General features: G+C 46.7%; 1 protein-coding gene across 1 annotated transcript; it reads left to right on the top strand.

Moving 5' to 3' along the window:
- The first annotated feature begins 12,654 nt into the window (after nt 1-12,654).
- MLN (motilin) lies at nt 12,655-18,675 on the top strand. Its single transcript, XM_074977252.1, has 3 exons — nt 12,655-12,780; nt 16,147-16,260; nt 18,526-18,675. Exons 1-3 carry the CDS (start codon nt 12,661-12,663, stop codon nt 18,673-18,675), a joined length of 384 nt encoding a protein of 127 aa, XP_074833353.1. The 5' UTR covers nt 12,655-12,660.
- Nucleotides 18,676-20,292: the final 1,617 nt, after the last annotated feature.

The following is a 20,292-nucleotide window of genomic DNA, read 5'->3' on the forward strand; positions in this document are numbered from 1 at the left end:
ACATTTGGTGGTGTTTCTTGAAGCCTCAACTCCTGTACTCATATGGTTGAGAACATCAGCTTTTATTGAAAAGAGATCAGTTTCAAGTCCTCGTGGTTTCAGAGAAAAGCTTGCAAATATCATCTGTAAAAGTTCAGGAGTAAGAGAGCAAATAAAAAGAACCCAGGATTCATTTTCATTTTTTTTTTAAATTGTGATTGTGTTAAGGTCCTGATTTTTGGACAGTTAGAGCTTCTTGGAGAATGCCAATTGTCTTTTCTGAGACATTTTGAAAAAAATAGTTTTGAAAAAAGTAGGCTTTTTCTTTTCAAAATATTCCAGGCACTTTTATTTTGCTTTTTTCCCCTCAAAAACTGAAACAAAAAAGGTTTCTGAAAAATATTTTGGTAATTAATTTTGCATTTACAAAAAAAACAAACAAACATTGTTTCAAAAACCAAATTACAAATATATGAATCAAAAATAGACCAGTAAACTTAAAACACTTCCCAAACTGTATTTACCAAACAATTAAGGGCAGGGAGGTCAGAAGTGTAACATTTCAACCAAAAAGCCATTTTTCATTGAAATGTTCCAGCCAACAAAAATATGACCGGGTCTAGTGACCATGCCAGGAGAAGCTGATCTAAATTACACAGAGGCTGGCATGAGAATAGGGACTGGAAGCTGCCTTCTGTTAAAAAGAATCAGGAAGCCTCTAATTTTGGAGGTGCCTTAAATATATATCCTTGTTTAAATGGGGGAGGAGCAAACCAAGCTTTTGTTTTGGACACTTTAATTTTGCCGCCTTTTCATTGCCCTTTTTTTTTTTTTTAAAGCCTGGCAAGGATGTACTCCAGACCACCTCCTGCACCTTCTCTCTCTGTCCTTTATCCTGTAATTGAATTCCTTCCTTCCTTTTGGCTCAACTTGGCCTCTTCTCTGTTCCTTTATGTAAGGGGCCTGACTCTCCACTGCCGTTATGTAGTCAATAGCAAAATGCTGCCACAAGTGGAAGAGAGCAATGGATTCTGATTTGGCAGCAGGTTTACCTACTTTGCATAGGTGGAAAAGGTGGCACACCCTTCCCCAGCCTATTATGCCTGACTCCTCTGCAACTGGGCTAGAGACAGCAGGTTAATACACCAAATGGAGCAGAAGCAGAAGGTAACAAGGAGACAGTTACCAACAGCATGATCATTCTTTCTCCCTGCCAATAGTTAGTTGTAATTCCGTAACTCTACTGTTTCACTTAATCATTTTGAGGTTGTTCATATGAACAAGGCCCTCCTATAATGGCTGCAGCCTGCAGTTCATTCCTGAGGCAAGCTTCCCCTTGATCTGAATGGGACTTTTCCCAGATTGGGGGCAGATCCTGCCATCGGCCTGTTGCACCCATTCAGTTCAGCCTGCTGGATCAGAGAGTGAACTCGCTGTCCCAGCAAAGCTGAGTGGGTGGGTTGCCATGGATGATTTCATGCAGGTTACAGCCCTACATTGCAGCCCTGGGTGATTCTTTCTGAGGAGATTCTTTGAATTCCACATTGCCCCACATTGTAACTGTCTATCCACCACATCTGAGCTAGATACTATTATTCTGGCTGTAATCTTGCCTCTTGGTCCCCCCTGCAGGAGTGTGTCTGGATTTTCCCATATCCCCCTTGGAACGAATTAATGCCCTGCCAGTGTGAAACAAGATAAAGAAGTAAACAGAGAATTATTTGCCCTCATTGCAGATAACCATGACGTTCACCACAAAAGGTTCCTGGAATGAAACAGGCCTGTCTCCATTGGAAGTGCTAATAAATCCTGTGCATTCAAAGCTGGCTTATTCTATCAGGAAAATCTCTAGGGACTCAGCAGCACTGAGAGCCGCTCTTTCTTGTCATGCTACAGTTCGCACATTGGCAGATAATCTCCTTGGGCCAGGCTGATACAACACTCAAGGCTGAGCCCCGGGGTTCTTTCCTCTGTGAATTGAGACTTGTTTCTCCCTCTGGGAAAACGTCCATTGGCTACTGGGAGGATTGTGCCCAAGGAATGACTTGGCCTGGAGTACAGTGATCTCAGTCTCCTACCAGCTAACCCAGACCTCACTTTGCATCCTTGGTGTGAGAGAGACTTGCAGATGATCTGGCCAATCCAGCTGTGCAAGAAGCCCGTGTGACTGAGCTATTTAATGCACTTCTCAGGGCCTTTGCATTTCATCTGGCTATGCTTAGCCTGATCTGTTGCTGCTCAGTATGGGAGCGAAGGACAGAAGGCAGGGAGGGAGAAGTAATAAGAAATAAAAGAGCAGAAGGTGCCTTGTGTGTTTGAAGGTTAAATTGCACCTCTGTGATATCTAATAAATGTAGGGAATGTGGCAGAAGGAATGCAGTGCTGCTGAAGGCTGGGAGGAATGAGTCTCCCAGAGGTCATCTGCATGAGAATGCAAAAGGTGTGCATGTGTGATACCTTTTCAGGCAAAGCCTAATGGGTAGCAAGTAAGCCATGAGATTTGGTCTATTGTAAACGTAGTTGTAAAATCACAATTTAAGCTGACATTTAAGGTGGGAGTTGTGAGATCTCACCCATGCTCTGGGTTGTTGTGGGGGACAGGGCAGTCGCCTTAGCTGTGTAAGACATTGATTACACAGGGCTCCCTGGTTTAAAGCATTGTGAGAGAGCAAGGGGAGGGGTATGGGTTGAGCCAGCTTGCTGAGTGCCTTGGCCCTGCCTATGCCTTGGCCATATAGCTATAAGCCTGGCTTGACTAACCCTCCCCACCTGTTAAAAAGATAGAGCTGGATACTAGGGTGTTTGGGAAACCCCACACTAGAGATACCAAGAGCTGAAATCACAGAGTGGCAGCTGAGGCCACACAGAGCTGAAATCACTGGGTTCTGCCTTAGGGCAATCCCAAGCAGTGGGGTTAGGACCGGCGGACAACAGCAGGACCAGCGGGCGGCCGGTAGGAGCGGTGGCGGTGGCGACCGGCGGGCGGCCGGTAGGAGCGGCGGCGGCGGCGACCGGCGGGCGGCTGGTGACAGCAAGGGGAGGCTACAGACAAGTGGACAGCTAGTATTGCCCTGGTGATGTATCTGTGGGCTTTGAGTTTGGGACTGCACCGCAGAGGGTACACCCTGTAACTGTGTGTGTGTGGAAAAGGGCCAAGAGACTGGGTTCTACTGCATATGGGGATGGTATCTGGGTAAAAGGGGTTTTGTCTCTTCTGTGCTGAGATATACTGCATCTGTCGCTGTAACCTTGGAGTAGGTTACGGTCATTAAACAAGCCATTTCTGTCTCAGACTCTGTGCTTGCGAGGGGGGGGAGAACCGCCTTACAGGCACCCAGCAAGGGGGTGAAATTGTCCCAGGCCACTGGGTGGGTTGATTGTATCCTTGATAGGGAAACCCCACAAGAGTTGAACCCGGCCCTTCTGGCAGGCATCTGGCGTTAACAGAAGGGTTACATAAATATTCACCGGCAGTGGAGAAATGAACTCTTTTCTGAAGCACTAAGGGACTTACCTTGCTCCTGGAATTATAGGAGAGGACTCAGATGGTCAAACAACACATGATGTTTTCTGTTTACGAGCCTTCCCCTTGCTGCCTGGGAAGGCTTTGCCCAGTCATCCATCACGTGTGACAGATATTTTGCAACCCTGAGCAGTATGGCTTGGAGGGCTTTTATAGTCAATTTAGGTCTAGCTGTGTTCTGTTCCAAGGGGTGGGGAAGAAGGAGAGTTACTACAGCTCTGTCAAGCACTAAAACACATGGGGGTTGGTTATGGTGAATCATGTAGGTGTTAAACTCTCAGAGTAGTTAACCCCAGGAGGTTTTTCCAGGAGCCAGCAGAGAAAATAGTTTTTCATTATACAGAGGCTGGATTTAAACTGACATGCAGCCTCTCTCTGATCCTGCAGACAGACAGGCCGTTCAGTCCTAGGGCTCAAGCTTTACAAAAGGGATCAGAAAAACTTTGGCCTGCTAAGTCCCCATGAGACTGGCAGGTAACCTCAGGTGAGCTTTTAGCAGCCCTATGGGATCTGTTGGTGGGTTTTTTGCATGGTTCCTCTGTAATATTTTTTACCTTAAGCATCAATGTGCTTGCTGAGAACAAACAGGTATAGTAACTGCTGGCTACAGACTGTGGATAGTCCTTGGGGAGAAAGCAATTACAGGCAGTCTGACGTGCTGAGGATCCCAGTGTAAGATAGGGAGCTGTGCAGCCTTGGGTAAGAGGGAGAGACAGGTCTCCACCCATGAGAGGTGATGGCTAGGAACCAGAAACCTTATGTGAGTGCCCTTGAGAGACCACAGAGGAGGAATACATCTGCAGTTATCCTGAAACACTGATAATGTGCCATGTGGCCTAATTCCTGCCACATCCTTGAAATTTTCAAAGCTACAGGGTTACAATGCATGTAGTAGAGGGGGTGCAAGGCACAGAATGGGATGGGACTTTGAAAAGTTATCAAGTCCAGTCCTGACCATTGGTGAGGAGGTGTGAATACTGAGAGAGGAAAAATTGCTTTTGCTATGAGCCAGCCATTCTCAGTCCCTATTCAAACCCAGATTAATAGTGTCAAATTTGCAGCTCTACAGTTTCACTATAAAGTCTGATTTTGAAATGTTGTTTGTAAAGGATGGCCACTTTTAAATCTCTTCCTGACTGTCCAGGGAGATTGAAGTGTTCTCCTACTGATTTTAGTATGTTACCATTCTTGATGTCTGATTTGTGTCCATTTATTGTTTTGCTTAGAGAAATCCGGCTTGTCTGATGTACACAGCAGAGGTGCATTGCTGGCACATAACACATTAGCAGGGTGGCTGGTTGAATGAGTCCCTGGTAGAGCAACAAGCTCTAGGTTTGTAATAACCTGGGAATACCAGGGCTGTAAGCAGTGTTCACTTTAAGCTGTGCAGTTGGGCAGCTGCCTAGGATAAATTCATAGGCCACTTAGCTAATTAGCAGAGCACCCACAGCCGGCAGTATGTGTTTCTATTGATGGTGCACAGACACATGACTAGGTGCACATAACAAAATGTATTCTGTGCATGGGAGCAATAGAGGGAACATTGTCTGTAAGGGTTAAACAGATTTCTGCTTTAAGCTGAAGCTGGGATTGCTGGCTTTAAAATGGATTTTCCACAGCCAGGTACTACGATGGCAGCTGATTCAAAATTACGCCCACTATTTCTTTTGGTATCCATTCATACGTAGCTTTGATTCAGCTGCTGTGGGAGCCCAATACACAGCTCACTGCAGTCAGTGGGGAAACTCCCAGTGATTAGGCTCTTGGCGTTCTGGATGTGGTATGTAAACCAGGGGAAGATGCTGTGGAGAGAGAGAGAGAAACCATGACAGATACACTGCCTGCTAATCTATGGTGTCACTGTTTGCTGCTAGAAGCAGAAGTGTGAAACGGTGTCTGAAATCAGCAGGAGTTTAATCCCACTATTGATTCTTTCTCCCATCCCTGCTATGCATCAGTGAATTAACATGAATTACATCACCTGACAAGTTGGAAGAAATTTAACCAGTGTACTTGGAGGGTTTGGGAACATGAGTTTAAGTCTGTGCTTTTAAAATATTTATGCCACAAATTAGCATGTGTTCTATGAATTTCAAATATTTATATAGCTCTAATATTAAGAAAACTTACTGAATTTTCCCATGGGCATTTTATATGTTAATAATCCTCCATGCTTGTAGATGACACTTCTGCTTGGTGATGCAGCCAAGTAAGAATCTGGAGAGCACAGGACAAACCAGGAGCATGAGTTGCCTAATGCAGGGGTCAGCAAACTTTCCAAGCTGGCCTGCTGAAGTTTGACCTTTTGATCTCTATGTACCGGCCTGAGTGCTGGTGATACTTTTTAAAGTCATTAACAGTCCTACTTACAACAGCTTCATTAATAAATAAACTAAGAGGCAGAGCTTCAGCATTAAAGTAGCATTAGCTGGTCTTTGTGAATCCAGGGGCGGCCTGGCTTTGAGCAAGCTCCTGGCTGCATGGGGTAGGAGAGGTGTGGCTGAGCTCCTGCCTCATGTGCTGCTCTTGGCACGCATGCCAGGGATTGCCGATCCCTGCTCTAATTCTATCAGACCGAGACTTTCAAACCTGGGTGCCTCAGAAGAAGCCCACTTCATCCCAGTCAATGGGCCTGACTTCCAAATGCTCTGAACTCCCATTGAAGGGGATGGGAGATGAAGCGAGTGCAGCGCTCTGAATGTCACACTGCTCATTCCGGTATCCAAAGATGGACTTAACTGACTCATTTTCTGCCACTTTAGGGGGCTTAAATTTTGGCCCACATCTTCCCCCAGTCTGGAGCGTTCTAGTAAAACCTATACAAACGTTACAGACAGATTGAGGATATCCAGTCACTGTAAATTCACATCCCACTGCAGTCAGATTGGGTCACTGCTTTTCCCTAAAGGTGAAATTCAAACAGCCCACAGCTGGCTTTTCCTGTCCTGTTTGTATGCAATTATCTTGCCATAAACACTCCAAGCACAACATGAAAAGGGCCTGGGTGGGAAAGGGGTGCAGAACTTTGCAACAAGAGTTCAGTGCTGCAGACCTGAGGAATTAATGTTGCCAGTATCGCTGGACATTACAGTTGAAATACATTTCCAGAGAGTGGACAGACACTGCCTGTTCTCTGCTAAAACCACCCCCACGATATGGTTAATTTTGAGCCTATTTTATCCACACAAGCAGTTTGGCATGTTTTTAGCTTCCAGTCCCTGTTGTCACTTTGCTCCCTGCAAGGAAGAGATCTTAGAGGGCGGGCAGCTTTTGAGTCATTGAAGCCCATAGCCTGGGTGGGTGTTTTCCTTTTTGCTTATACTTCTCCTGTAAGATGCTATAATACAGATCCTCAGCTGGAGACCACAGTCTTGGGGCAGAATTCTGTTGTGCTAGGTGCTGTACAAATATAGAACCCACTAACAGTCGCTGCCCCAAATCTAGGCAAAGGTTCTATTGAAGCCAAAAGAGTTGTCCCCTTATTTCTAAGTTCCGTATATGCAAGCACTGTTCCAGGTAGGGTTATGCACTCTGTTCTGAAACCTCTCTCTTCCTGTCTTCATGCCTATCTTTAGCCTTTCTAACTAGCTTAAAGGAGCACAGGTGCATCCATCTGAGGTGCCATCAACCTGCAATTTCAGAGGAGCTATATCTTGTTACATGGGTAAATGGGGCCTCATCCTCCAGATGAGAACCTGACTGCTAGTACCCACTTAATGCAAATCTAATTAATTCTATGGTCGTCTTGCCTATTTTAAAGGTTGTTCCTTTGAAGAAGGAAATCTCGTTGCTGATGAACTGGCCTGCTGACAAGCTGCCACGTTGTCCTGGTAAAAGGGCTTGAAGTGTGCACATTTGGCCCTTGGAAAGAGGGGCTTTTCTTGGTAATTACTTTGCCACTCCCCAACTTCCTCTGCAATTTCGTCAGCTGCATCCATCATCACCATCAAAAATGAAAATTCAATTGAAAGGAAAGCCAGTGTCAAATGGGTTCTCACCTATTATTTAGGAAGAAAAGAATGAGTGATAGCTTCCCTTGGCCCACAATGCACACATGGTCTCTGGGGAAAAAAGCTATTTGACCTCTCATGGAGTTTTACAGCTGCACCCTCATTGCTGGCCCCATGATAAGCTGTAATAAATACAGCGGGATCTTGGAAGCATCTTAACTACTGGCACATTTTTCCAGCAGTGTTTTGGACCAAATGGAGAGTTATTGATTGAGATGACAGCAGGGGACCTATTGTAAAACACAGGTGAGGCTCCAAAGTTTGTAGCTGTTGTATTGACCAGCTGTAGTGAGAACAGAAAAGGAAAAACATTTAATTAACTTGTTTCACGACTCCCTCCATTCTCTCACACACAGAGCTTGTACCTGGCAAATCGTGCTGGTGCTCAGTATGCAGAGAAAGGCAGGAATGCTACTTCAAACAACAGATGCAGCATGCTAGAAAGCCGTTAAACAGAGTAGGATTTAATGCATTTGCCTACTTGTTTATCCTTTTGTTTCAGTATCTTTTATTTTTGGGTTTCCTTGTAAGCTGTCAGCAGGCAGATGAGATGTGACAGCGAGGACCTGGCCAACACCGTGGAAGCTTCAGGAGAGCCACCGGCTTCCACCCAGTGACCCCAATCATATGACACTGGCCCCACAGTTGTGCCGTTCTGCAGGGCAAGATATTCTTCCAGTCTGGGCCTAAACTTTGTGCAGTGTGCCATGGAGGGCTGACCCAATGTCCACGGGAATCTTGATATTGACCACAGTGGGTTTGAGATCAGGCCCTAAAGAAGCTGATTTCTTTTTCCCCTAGATGCAGCCATATTTCAATGGTGGACGAAATGAGCCTTGTTTGGGATTTTATAAGCTGGCAAGGCAATTGACTGGCCTGCTTCTCTGTTGCTCGTCATCCTGTCCTCATTTACACCGGTGCATGGTGGGTGTAAAATGCCACAATTCTGGCCTGGTAGCATCTTACATTCACTTTGCATCTCCTTTGCACAGGAGTAAATGACAACACAAGGTGCTGCAGCATGACAGGATCTGAGTATGTGTAATGGAATCTAGAGAAGAAGGATGAGCCAGTGGTTAAGGCACTAGCCAAGGCTAGAGAGGGTTGTATTTGCATCCCTGCTCTGCCACAGACGCCCTGTGAGACGTTGGGCAAATCAGTTTCCTTGCCTCAGTTTCCGCAACTGTAAAATGGGGATATCAGAACTGCCCGACCACAAAGGAGTCTTGGAAGGTTAAATGTATTGTAGACTGGGAGTGACCCAAATATTTTGGCAACAGGAACCATATAGATAGATAGACAAACCTCCTGGACTACTTAAAAAGGTTCAAGCTGTCTGTTCAGTACTTTGGGATGAATGATGATGATAGATTAAATATGTAAAGCTTTACTTATTATTTTGATAATTAACTCTACTTTCTTCTAGGTCATTCATTACTTTAAATCTATGCATTTGTAACATTTTATCCTGAATTATATTTATTTCAGTGGTATCACTGTTATTGTTTGCATGTCGGTTTCATTGGCAGCCCCCAGTCAAGATCCAGAGTTCATTGTGCTAGGTGCTGTGCAGACACATACTCAGAGATAGCCCCCATTGCAAAGTGATCACATGATAAATGGACCAGATGAGCAAAAGGTGGGAGAAAGGAAGGCTCATTACCCCTCTTTTGCAGGTGGGGAAGCTGTGACACACAATGATTAAGCAACGTGGCCATGGTCACACAAGGAGTTTGTGGCAGAGCCTGGTATGTGTTCCAGGTGTCCCAAGTCCCAGTTCATTGCCGTAACCTTCCCTTTTGGCAAGAGGTATAGCTTGGCTCTGAATTGGACACACAGGGTCTTTTCATAGAACCAAATCCTCCAGCGAGAATGAAAGTTTTGCCATTGTCTTAGGTGGTCCAGGATTTCATTCATGCTGACCTCACACAAGCATTGCTTTCCTAGGTGATCAGAGGATGGGAGCCAGCCTAGGAGTAATCCTACCCATGCAGTGCAAAACAGTGCAGTGGGGTGTGTGGCTGTGCAAGTCGTTGAGATGGTTTTCTTACCAAGACCCCTGAGCTAAGATTACTACCCTGGTGAGGACAGCTCTCAGAGCAGCTGAGTCATTCTGACAACAGCCATTTGTCGGGGAAGGGAATGACTTTTCTTGGAAGCTGGGAACTCTCTTACAAAAAAAGCCTTGCAGAAGAAGTTGCTGCCTGCGCAACATAGCCGTTTCCACGCACCCCAAGTATCCAGGGACTGTCTCTGTGGAAGCCACAGGCAGCATCAGTTGTTAGTGATGTAACTGGGTGCTTGTGTTGGGGCTATAAAGGGCTAAGAGAGAGAGCAGGAGCACAGAGGACAGACCAGAAGGTCCTGAGTGGCCAGGGGAGGTTGCTTCACTGTGTAGGTAAGTGATGAGTGTCTTTGTGTCAGCTTGTGATAATGCTGCAATGGACTGTCAAAGCTCAGGGGTTTGAGAGGGGGCACTATCACTGTCAGGAGGATGGACCTTCCATTTCATAAAGGGTCTGGAGGTGTCCAAGCGTAGGTTCTTTCCCAATGGAAGCAGGAAATGAAATGTTTCACAGAATGCTCCGTGAAGGAAGATTCAGGGAGAGGGAGGTTTAGACTGAATCAAGTCCAGGGTCAGGCATTCTTTTCTAACTGAACCCCAAAATCATTTCAAAATGAAAAATCACATTTGTAAGATGGGGACAATGGAGTAAAGCACTTGGAAATCTTTGGAGCTTACATTCTAGGTCCGTAATACAAAGTGTTATATTAGACCTTTTTATTAATTATTAATTATCCAGCTAGCATCACCCCAGCATTCATCAAGTGCTGTATAGACGGCTTAAAGTGCAAAAAACTGGTGTTATGTCAAAACCTGCTTCTCGGACACAGGCACATAAACCGGAGTCTGTTGGAGGAGTTCTAGGCAGAGCTGTTGTGGAACCTTCCCTTTCACTGTCTAAAGGCAGGATTTCCCTTGTCCCCCATCCTTTTCTGTGGTCATCTGCCAGCTCCCAGCTCCTTGGGAGTCAAGAGGACCATGGCTTGAACTGCATAGAGGTGCTTGGAAGTGGTCCTGGCTCAGAAAATGAAGCTGCCTCCTTGTTGAGGAAGGCCCCAGTCCAGCAAGGGTCTTACACAGGCAAGGCGTCTCAGCAAAGTTAATGGTCCAATGAACAAGTGGGTCCCTTGCTGATGCAAAGCTTAAAACTGTTGCATTCTAGAGGCAGGAGTCCAGAAGACTAATCAGCTTCATGTCCCACCTATGAAGAAGATGGGGCTGCCGTCAGTCATAGCTGCTGCAGGTTCAGATGAGTTTTTGTGCCTTGTAGGATGATGCAGAGTCAAAGCAGCCTGTCAAAATCTGGCACAGTTCCAGACTCTGCTTGCCAAAAGGGAGATGGTACAGATGTCACAACCCTCTCAACGCGGGGAACTTAGTGGGTGTGGGCGCCTTGCCAGGATGTCATTCTAATTAGAAGCAATCCTGTTTTTCCCGTTGCTGTTCGCTGTAGAGCTTAAGTTTAGGAGAGTAGTAAGCAGAGGAAGACGCCTGTGCGTGACTTCTCTTAACGTGGGGGGACTGTTGCACTGCAGCCACCAGACAATCCTTGAGGCCCCGGTCCAATGGCATGGGATTCATGCTGACTTGGAGTCTCCTGTTGGCTGCAGCCTTCTTCCGCCTTCACAGCCCCTTGTAGCAATAGCCTTGCTGTCCTCTGCCTGCTCTGCAGCTTAGAGACTAACCATTGTATTTGGTCATGAGCTTTTGTGGGTAAAACCCATGTCATCAGAGGGAAATGGAGAGGAAAACAGAATCCAGGTTTATGTAGCAGGAGGAGCAGGGGGAAGATGAGAAGTAGCCTGTCACTAGTTGGACCGGTCAATGAAGCAAATTAAATTAGACACGTCTCCTGCAAATATCAAAGGTGGGGAAATTGTTCTTGTCATGCACAAGGGCCTTCTACTTAGAGACACGCAAATGCACACTTAACATTTCAGGGCAAGTTGTGCTGGCAGTTGTTCTAGACCGGGGGGGTCAGCAACCTTTCCGAGGCGGAGTGCTGAAATTTGAGCTTTTGACCTGTAAGTGCAGTCCGAGGCCAGAGACTTTTTAAAGTCACTCCTACTCCTACAAACAACAGCTTCATTAATAAATAAATTAAGATGCAGAGCTTTACCGGCCTGGCTTTGAGCAAGCTCCCAGCTGCACGTGGGAGAAGGGCAGGCTGAGCTCCCGCCTCATGTGCCAATGAAAATCTGCTCACGTGCCACTCTTGGCAGCCCTGCTGGGGGTTGCTGACCCCTGTTCTATACGTTTTTAAACCAAGATTTTTAAAAGCAGCTAGTGATTGCAGGTGCCCAGCACAAAGAGGGCTGACATGCAGGCAGTGCTGAGCCCACTGGAAACAAGCCCCTTTCAGTTGTCTCAGGTTGGGCCCCTGAAATCACCAGTCACTTCTGGGAATCTCAGCCCTAACCTTGAGACAATCATTTTGTTCCACAATGCAGGGTTCTGGGGACTCTGGGTGAAACATTCCTTCCAGATCACTTTCCAGCCGCAGGGCAGCTGCCAGGAGAGCACTCCCCCGTGCAAAATCTGAGTGAAAATGTTGAGACTCCAATGCCATTTTCACTTCTGTATAAACTGAGAGATGCTTCCCAGTCAATGCAAGTTTCCCAGCTCTGTCCTGTGCAAAGCAGATGTAAGCAAACCCAGAGATCTTTACCCAAGTGCTTCCTGGGAGCACTGTGCCTTTTGCCCCAGATAAGAATCCTCAGCTGCCAAATCTCCTAGTCTGGGGGTAGACCACATGTGGGTTGTGATTGCCAGATGTTTATCAGTCTTAACACCAGGCCATTAGCTGGAGGTCAGGTCCTGGAGGGGATGTTAGATCGTCACTCAATACCCCATGTCGGTGATGAGAACTTCTGGGAGAGGAATGATGAAGGCTATCGCTATTGATCAGGAATAAAGGCCAAAGAAAATTGCTTATTGAAGTCAAAGTTCTGGCCCAGAAAGGGTTGAACTATAACACATGGTTATTCCTGTCTAGGTGGGGTTCATTGGTCCGGACGTTGTTTGAACTGCTGTGCATTGCACTGACCTTCCCTCTCCTGTATTGCTCAGGCTTTTCCTACACCATGATGGTTTCAAGAAAGGTGGTGGCTTCTCTGCTGGTGGTGTATGTGGTGGCCATGCTGGCTGAACAGACTGAAGGCTACCTGGCTTTCTTCACTCGCAGTGACTTTGAGCGGATGCAGGTAACCCCCTGAGAACCATACCACAGTGGCTGGGTGCCCCGGCATGGTGCAGAAAGATGCACCCTTTTCATGCTCCCTCCAGTGCCAGGCTGATGCTGTACCAGCCCTTTGCACCCTCTGAGCAGAGTGTGTGCTGGTTTGATGGTTGCATGATGTTGACAGTCGGAGATTCATAGATGTAGATTGAGATGTAGTCTGACCACCTGTCAATCAGAGGCCACTATGCACAACCCAGTCACTTCCATGCCATTCCCAGCCACCAGAATTAGATCAAAGCATCACAGCCTTCATGGGACTAAACTAATCTGTGCCACAGGCAGAGGCCAGGAGGTACTGAGAGGTGCACTAATACCTGAGGCTCCTGCGGTGGGGGGGAATTAATTGAATGAGAATATATCCAGATGATACCTTTGTCATCCACAAAGGTTCTGACTGAGAGCAGCAGACCCATTTCTCTTATGCTTTGAGCCACCTGCTCTATGCACCCCAACCCCCCCCCATGCAACACCTATGTGGGTGGGAGGGCAACTTACAAAATTCTCAAAGTTGAGAGCACTTTATTCACTAATCCCACAGAGGCCTGTGCGTGATGGCCATTCCCCAAAGCTCAGGATTAGACTGCAAGAGCCAAAATCCTACTGAATGTAAAACAAGATAGTGGAAACAGAAGGCCAGTTTACAGTCATGGATATTCTTTAACATTTTTATTTTTACCGTTGCTACTGACTCTGTAGATCATGGAGAAGCTGCAGTCTCCTGTTATTTGGCTGTGCCTCTTTGTTCAAACAAATAATTAACTGTACACCAAATAGACTTCAGTTGTGGGGGAAAATCTTTTTTTCTTCTGATGTGAAACTGATGCTGCTGAAAAGGTGCCAAGCAGACAGCCCTGAAAACGCAGAACAGACAAGCTTCCCATATACTCTCCTGCCTGTTCTTCATCCTGGAAATACCAAGGGTCAAATCCCAGCCCCACTAACACTGTTAGCAATAGTTCTGTGGGACCAGCATGTTTCACCCTGTCTAAGAATGAGACGAGATGGCCTATTCCTCCCTGGGTGTCTCTGCTGAGTGACCATGCAGCTGCTTCTTGGGCAGAGCATGGCCATTCTGCACCATTATAAGAGGAACAGGAAAATTATGTGGATCCAGTTAAATAAGAAGACCAATTAATAAGAAATGGGAAGCAGCCATGAAAGCTTCCCTGCAGTGTCTCAGCACTGGCTTATACAATGAAAATGATGTGAACTTTTGCAATGTACTTGTCCATCTTGTCGCACTTGTCCATCAAAACTCAGGGTACCCTAAGGGCGAAAGGGGAGTCCTTATTTTTCATCCAAATCCATCCATCCAAAGTCTGGCTCACTCATTCTCAAAATCCCCCTTTTAAAATTCAGTGTAGCAGATAGAACATCACTATGTGTCCACCTCCCACAGACACCCTGCCCTGAGCAACACCCCCCCCCGACCACTGTGTATGTTCCCAACCCTATTATCCCTAAAACCTCTCAACCCCTCTTGATTCCTGCTGCTCTCCTGGGGTTTGGGTGGAAGAGAGATTTTACTGCATCTATCACAAAGGGACAACACGACGTGTCCCAGAAGGGCCTATTGACAACGCATGGCACAAATGAGGTGCCTGACATGGGCAAACAGGCTGGTTAGGCATAAGCTAATTAAATGTCATTGCCACTTCAGCAAGGCTGCTGAGTGCCCCTGTTTAGTCTACAGATGGGGAAATGGAAATATGGGAGCTGACAGGACTTCCTCAGGGTCACATGGGGTTAGGGTGCCAGCAGTGCCAAGTTTAAGAGTCAGAAATACCTAAATCCAAGCTCAATCCACTCAGCTTCTGTACTACTTTGGCCACCAGGACACATCCGAGTCTCTTAGCTGATCAAAGAGCTCACCTTTTACTGCAGCAGCGGGCAACCTGTGCTCCACAGATTGCATGCAGGGCCTATCGGGGTTCTATGTGTGGCCTGTAAGACATTTTATTCACCACTGCCTATGTGAAGGGTTGCCCTGTTCCATCGGTTTCCATCTCGTTTTTCCCTATCGGTATTAGTAAAGTGACATGCATGTAAAGCAAGGGCACGTGAAGGAAGGTGTGTGCTGATTGCTGAGCCGCACGGTCTCCCTACATCCAGTCAGAGTACTGCTATTAGCACACCCTGCAAATTCTAGGGACACAAGTGCAGTGTGGAAAACTTCCCTATCACGGGAGACCATCTTGGTTACTTGTCTCGGAGGGTTATCTGTGTTAGTCTGTAACTTAACAAAAAAAACTATTACAAGCAGTCCTGTAGTACCTTAAAGACTAGCAATTTTATTTATTAGGTAATGAGCTTTTATGGAAAAGAACCACTTCAGATTTGGAGCAAAAATTGGTGGGGGAAGGGGGAGCAAAGAGAGGAGGGGGAATCACTTCTCATTCATAGGACCTGTGGAAGAAGTACATTACGTGGGATGTGTGTGATTCTAGACAATATCAAAGCTGAGGAAATTGTCCATGTAATAAGTGAGATAATCAAGATCTCTGTTAAGCCCCATTTAAATATGTCAAACTTGCAAATGAATTCCAGTTCAGATGTCTCCCTCTGTAATCTTGAAGGCCACTGAGACAAAGGAGGGTGACTCATGTGGCCCATTCACTAGCCTGGGCTGCCCATTGTTGTTCTACAGTGTCACCTCATAAGGCCTTAAACTGTGAACTGAAAGGTTGACCTGAGCCCAGGGCCCACCCAAAGGTTACCTGCTCCTTGGCTCTTTGTCCTTGGAATATGGTCTTACCCAGTGGCCATTGACATCAATGGGAGCCTTTCCAATAGGCACTGGATCAGGACTGCAGGGAATAATCCAGTACTGGTTCCCAGGGGATGGACCAAGGATAACTCAGTAGGTTTCTCTGGTTTCTTTGGTTCAATGCCCTGGTCATTTTTGCAGCTCTTGTAGCTGAAGCATACACTAGCTGGCACCCTTCATCTACCAGGGGAGGGGCTTGATAACATGCCCATGTCCATGCAAAGACAGCTGGTGTCATGTCAGAGTGGCACCAGCCACAAGGACCGGGTGTCACCTGTAAAAGATAGTCAGTGCAAAGGGAGCAGGGGATTTGTAAGGAAGAGAATTCCTATTTGCAAACTCACACCCAAATCCTGCCCCTGGTGCTTACCCCAAGTAACTCAGCTTTGTGCTGGGGGGCTCTCCTCCCCGACCACCTCTCAGCCATGGAGCTGCTCCATTGACACTACTGCAAGGTGTTTCGCCTGTTGTTGAACAAGCAGCCATTCTTCCAGTGGCCCTTGGAACAGTGCCCTGATCCTGGGTGTTTGTCCTTTACTGTGCCTTGCCCCGTAGCTCCAGGAGAGAGAGAGGAACAAAGCGCAGAAGAAATCGCTGATGTTGCAGAAGCGATCGGAAGGGAGAGATGTTACTGAGCTCTCCACAGAGGATGTGGCCAACGGCGAGATCATCAAGGTGAGGAGAATGGTGCGGGGAACCTAAAGTCTTTGAGGAAACCGCACGGGCACAGTGGGATGCCCAATAACAATGTCCATTGACCAGATGCAAACAGATGAGGCTTTGCTTCATGTGTACGCTGTTGTTAGGTTCTGGTGGTTTCTGCAATAAGAGGACAATAAGCGAGTGCCACTAGCAGGCTCTCAGGAAGTGCAGGCTCTCAGGAAGATGCTATCCAAGGCTTATAAACTAGACCCAGATTTTGACCACATTTACTGCAGGGTGCACTGTAGCTTTCCAAAACTGTCTGGAAATTTAGTAGTTTTGCTCCTGAGTCAACTTACCCAGCCTGGCACACTGATGGTGAAAAATCTACTGGTATTTTATTTTCTAATGGTGCCTAACACTCAGTTCACTTTTTAACTGCTAGTGTGCATAGCGTGGATTTTTTCCGAGAAGTATCCACAATGATGCCAAGATTTCTCTTTTGAGTAGTAACAGCTAATTTAGCACCCTCTCATTTCATATGTATTGTAGAGATTGTTTCCAAATTGCATTTATCAACATTGAATTTCATCTGTCATTTTGTTAACCAATGATATCACCAAGTGCTATGAAATCCTTTTATAACTGTTTGCAGTCTGCTTTGCATGAAGCTAGCTTGAGTAATTATGTATCATCTACAAATGTTGTCACCTTGCTGTTAAGCCCTTTTTCCAGATCATTGGTTCCAGCACAGATCCCTGGGGCATATCTCTATTTACCTCTCTCCATTGTGAAAACTGACTGCTTGTTCCTGTCTTTTAAACCAGTTAGTTATTCACGAGGGGACCTTCCCTCTGATCCAATAACTGCTTAGTTTGCTTCAGAGCCTTTGGTGAGGAACCTTGAGCTGATCTGAGCTCTTGGAGGGATGCATGCTCAGTCACCCACATTAGAAAATTGGGCTCCTCAGTTACAGCCCCAGGATTGTTTCACCCATCAGTCAGTGCAGTCATTTCTAGGTTGGAAGCACGGCTATTCTTCACCACCGACAAAGAGAAAGGAGAAAGCATGTGGATCCAGGGTAAGTATACCTGGCAGGATATCAAGTCTAGCTGAGCTGGAATTGGGCCAGGACATGAACTAACATGCCTGCTTTTCCAAAACTGGGGTTTAAAAAAAATTAGTATTTGTGTCTAAACACTATGTATTCTCAATATTAAACATCAAATGCCAGGCGCATTCTGGTATGTGACACGCGCACCGCTACAGCCGTGGCCTGAGAAACACCAATTACGTGTACCAGAGGGGTAGTCATTTTAGTCTGTAGCTGCAAAAACAATGAGAAGTCCTCTGGCACCATATAGACTAACAGATCTATTGGCACATAAGCTTTCATGGGCAAAGACCCACGTCGTCACATGCTGGCAGTGGAAATTCCAGTTACTTGTGTCACATCCAAGGAATAGATGGCCTGAGGTGCTGGATGCAGAAATGTTCCTCATCTTACAGCTCTTACTCAGGCATTGGAGTCAATAGCATTAGTCTGAGGCAGAGTTGCAACATGGGGGCGTACGAAGATCAAGGATCACTGTCCCCTTCACGGCCTCTGACAATAGTGGAGGCTGTACACTGTTTGCTGCTAGGGTCCTATCCAGTGTTCCCTCTAACTTTTTCCATCCATAGGAAAATACATTTTGTTACGTGCACCAAGGGATGTGTAGATGTGCACCACCAGTAGAAATACTTGCTGCCAGCTGTGAGTTCTCTGCCAGTCATCTGGGGTGGCCTTTGAATCTCTCCTGAGTGGCCCCCCACATACTCATTTTACAGGGAACACTGGTCCCATCCAGCCTACATTTCCAAGCCAACATCTAGATGATCCAATGGATTAAAACTCCAGGAGACCTACTACCCCAAAGAGTGAATAAAGAGTTCAAGGACAGCCCTCATGACCACTGATCTCTTATGAAGACCGAGTCTATGTCAGTATCTACCATACTGAGAGTGCAGTCCCTCTTCCTCGTTGGTGGCAGTGGAGAAACACCCACTGATTTGATGGATGGAGGATCAAGCCCCAAAAAGGGGAACAGATCAGCCCAGCTTCATTCCACGTGACGGCATTTCCAGCTCATTCCTGATGCTACAGTGTTCAGTGGTTGGCTACGGAGTTGTCGGGGAAAACCCCAGCAAACAGTAGCACTTAATTCTGTGCAGAAGAGCTCTAGTTCTTCAACATCAGCAAAGTTGCCTCCCTTGCCCTTTGTTTTTCTTGTTTGTTAACTATCTTTTCCTTCCCAGCTGACTGCTCCTGAGGAAAGTGGAATTCGGCTCAGTGCTAGGCATTTGGAGAAGTACCAACATGTCCTGGAGGAACTGCTAACTGAGATGCTGCTGGACGCTCAAAATGGTATCATGAGGAACTTGACCTGTGCCTCTCTCCCTCCCTAAGTGATATTTGTATTCTGGGAATGGCTTTTATGTCGTGTGTTCTCCCTCACTCGTTTCTCCTCCACACCATGGACATGCTTTACCCTTAAGGGAGGTAAACGGCCTTCACATTGTCTGTCCCATCCCGTGGTGCGGCTCTTGATTGTTGCCGCAACACCACACTATTTCCAAGCAGTCACATGGGGCACCTCTCCCCATGTTCACATCCCTCCTCTGTGGCCAGGGAACAGGCTTGCAAACACATTGTTCCTGCTGTTTGAAAAGGGGTCAGCACAAATGCCAGATGGGGAGCTGCCTTTGAAGATTTGAGCTTTCTCTCTCCCGCATGCTGATCATGGAGACTATAAGAGGGATCACAATCCAACCCTTACTAGGGATACTAGGGCAGAGGTGATAGCAACCTCCGTCGGGCAATCAGTCCACCTCACAGGTGTGAGTGGAGCTTTGTCTCCACCCCAGAATACAATCAATGCAGTTGTGTCAGCATGTTGGGGACGTGCCCTGTGTATCAGGGATGGAGATGCTATGGATATCTTACTGTGTTACAGTGGTGGGCAACCTGCTGCTCATCAGGGTTATATGAGTGGCCCATGAGACATTTTGTTTACTGTTATCCATGAACAGGCAAATTTGCTCAGATCGGAACACTTCATGAGAGGTCCCACCCACTGGGAAGGCTTGCCTGTACTGGGCAGACTGGATTTGCTAGAGGCCAACAGACAAAGAAAAGACTTTGGGATAAATTGCCTGAGTTTAAAGCAACTCTGGTTCTACTTTCAGATCCATCAGTTTTACAGGACCTTCTGTCCCAGGGACACATCTGTCCTACCTGGAAAGGGTTGAAAGGACTTTTTCTATCCATGGGGGTTCTTGTTCTGAGCTTGTAACCAAAGGAAACCTGCTTGGTGGGACTGTAAAGGCTGATCCCTACCAGAGCCCTTCTTGGACATGGGAAAGGGCTGTGATCTCCAGTAGGCTCTTTAGCGAGGGTAGGTGCTGTCACTGTGTTGTGGTTTTCTCTGTAATGCTTTCACCTTAAGAAAAAATGCCCTTGTTTAGAAAGGGCTGTGTGGTAGCTCATACCTGTGATCAATGACCTTCCTCTTAGCCACTGTGGGGAAGCAAACGAGGCTTGCTCACTGTCTGACTTTCTGGGGAACTCGCAGTGTAGGCAGGAACTGTGCAGTCTGGTAAAACCCCGTCAGGAGGGGGAGACATGCAACTGCACCCAAGAAACGTGACAGCTCAGGAGTTAGGAGCCCAGAGTGGGTGCCTGTGCTAGACCACATGGGGGAAATTCAGGTGCAGTCGCCCTGAACTGTGAGACACTGCACCAGCCTGACACCTCATGCTCCTTCCTCCCCTGAGGATAGAGAAACAAGAGGCCACAATGCTAGGGGGTCACCAAATGAAATGGATGGGTAGCAAGTTTAAAGCTAACAAAAAGAAGTTTTTCTTCATGCAGCGCATGGTAGGCCAGTAGAACTCCTGGCCAGAAGCCATTGGGAAAAGCAGGACTTTAACAGAGTTCAAAAAAGAGCAAGATAAATTCATGGAGGTTGGGTGCATCATTGGCTGTTAGCTAGCATGGGTAGGAATGGTGTCCCTGGCCTCTGT

Source organism: Carettochelys insculpta, chromosome 26 (genome assembly GCF_033958435.1).
Source record: "Carettochelys insculpta isolate YL-2023 chromosome 26, ASM3395843v1, whole genome shotgun sequence".
Lineage (NCBI taxonomy): Eukaryota > Metazoa > Chordata > Testudines > Carettochelyidae > Carettochelys > Carettochelys insculpta.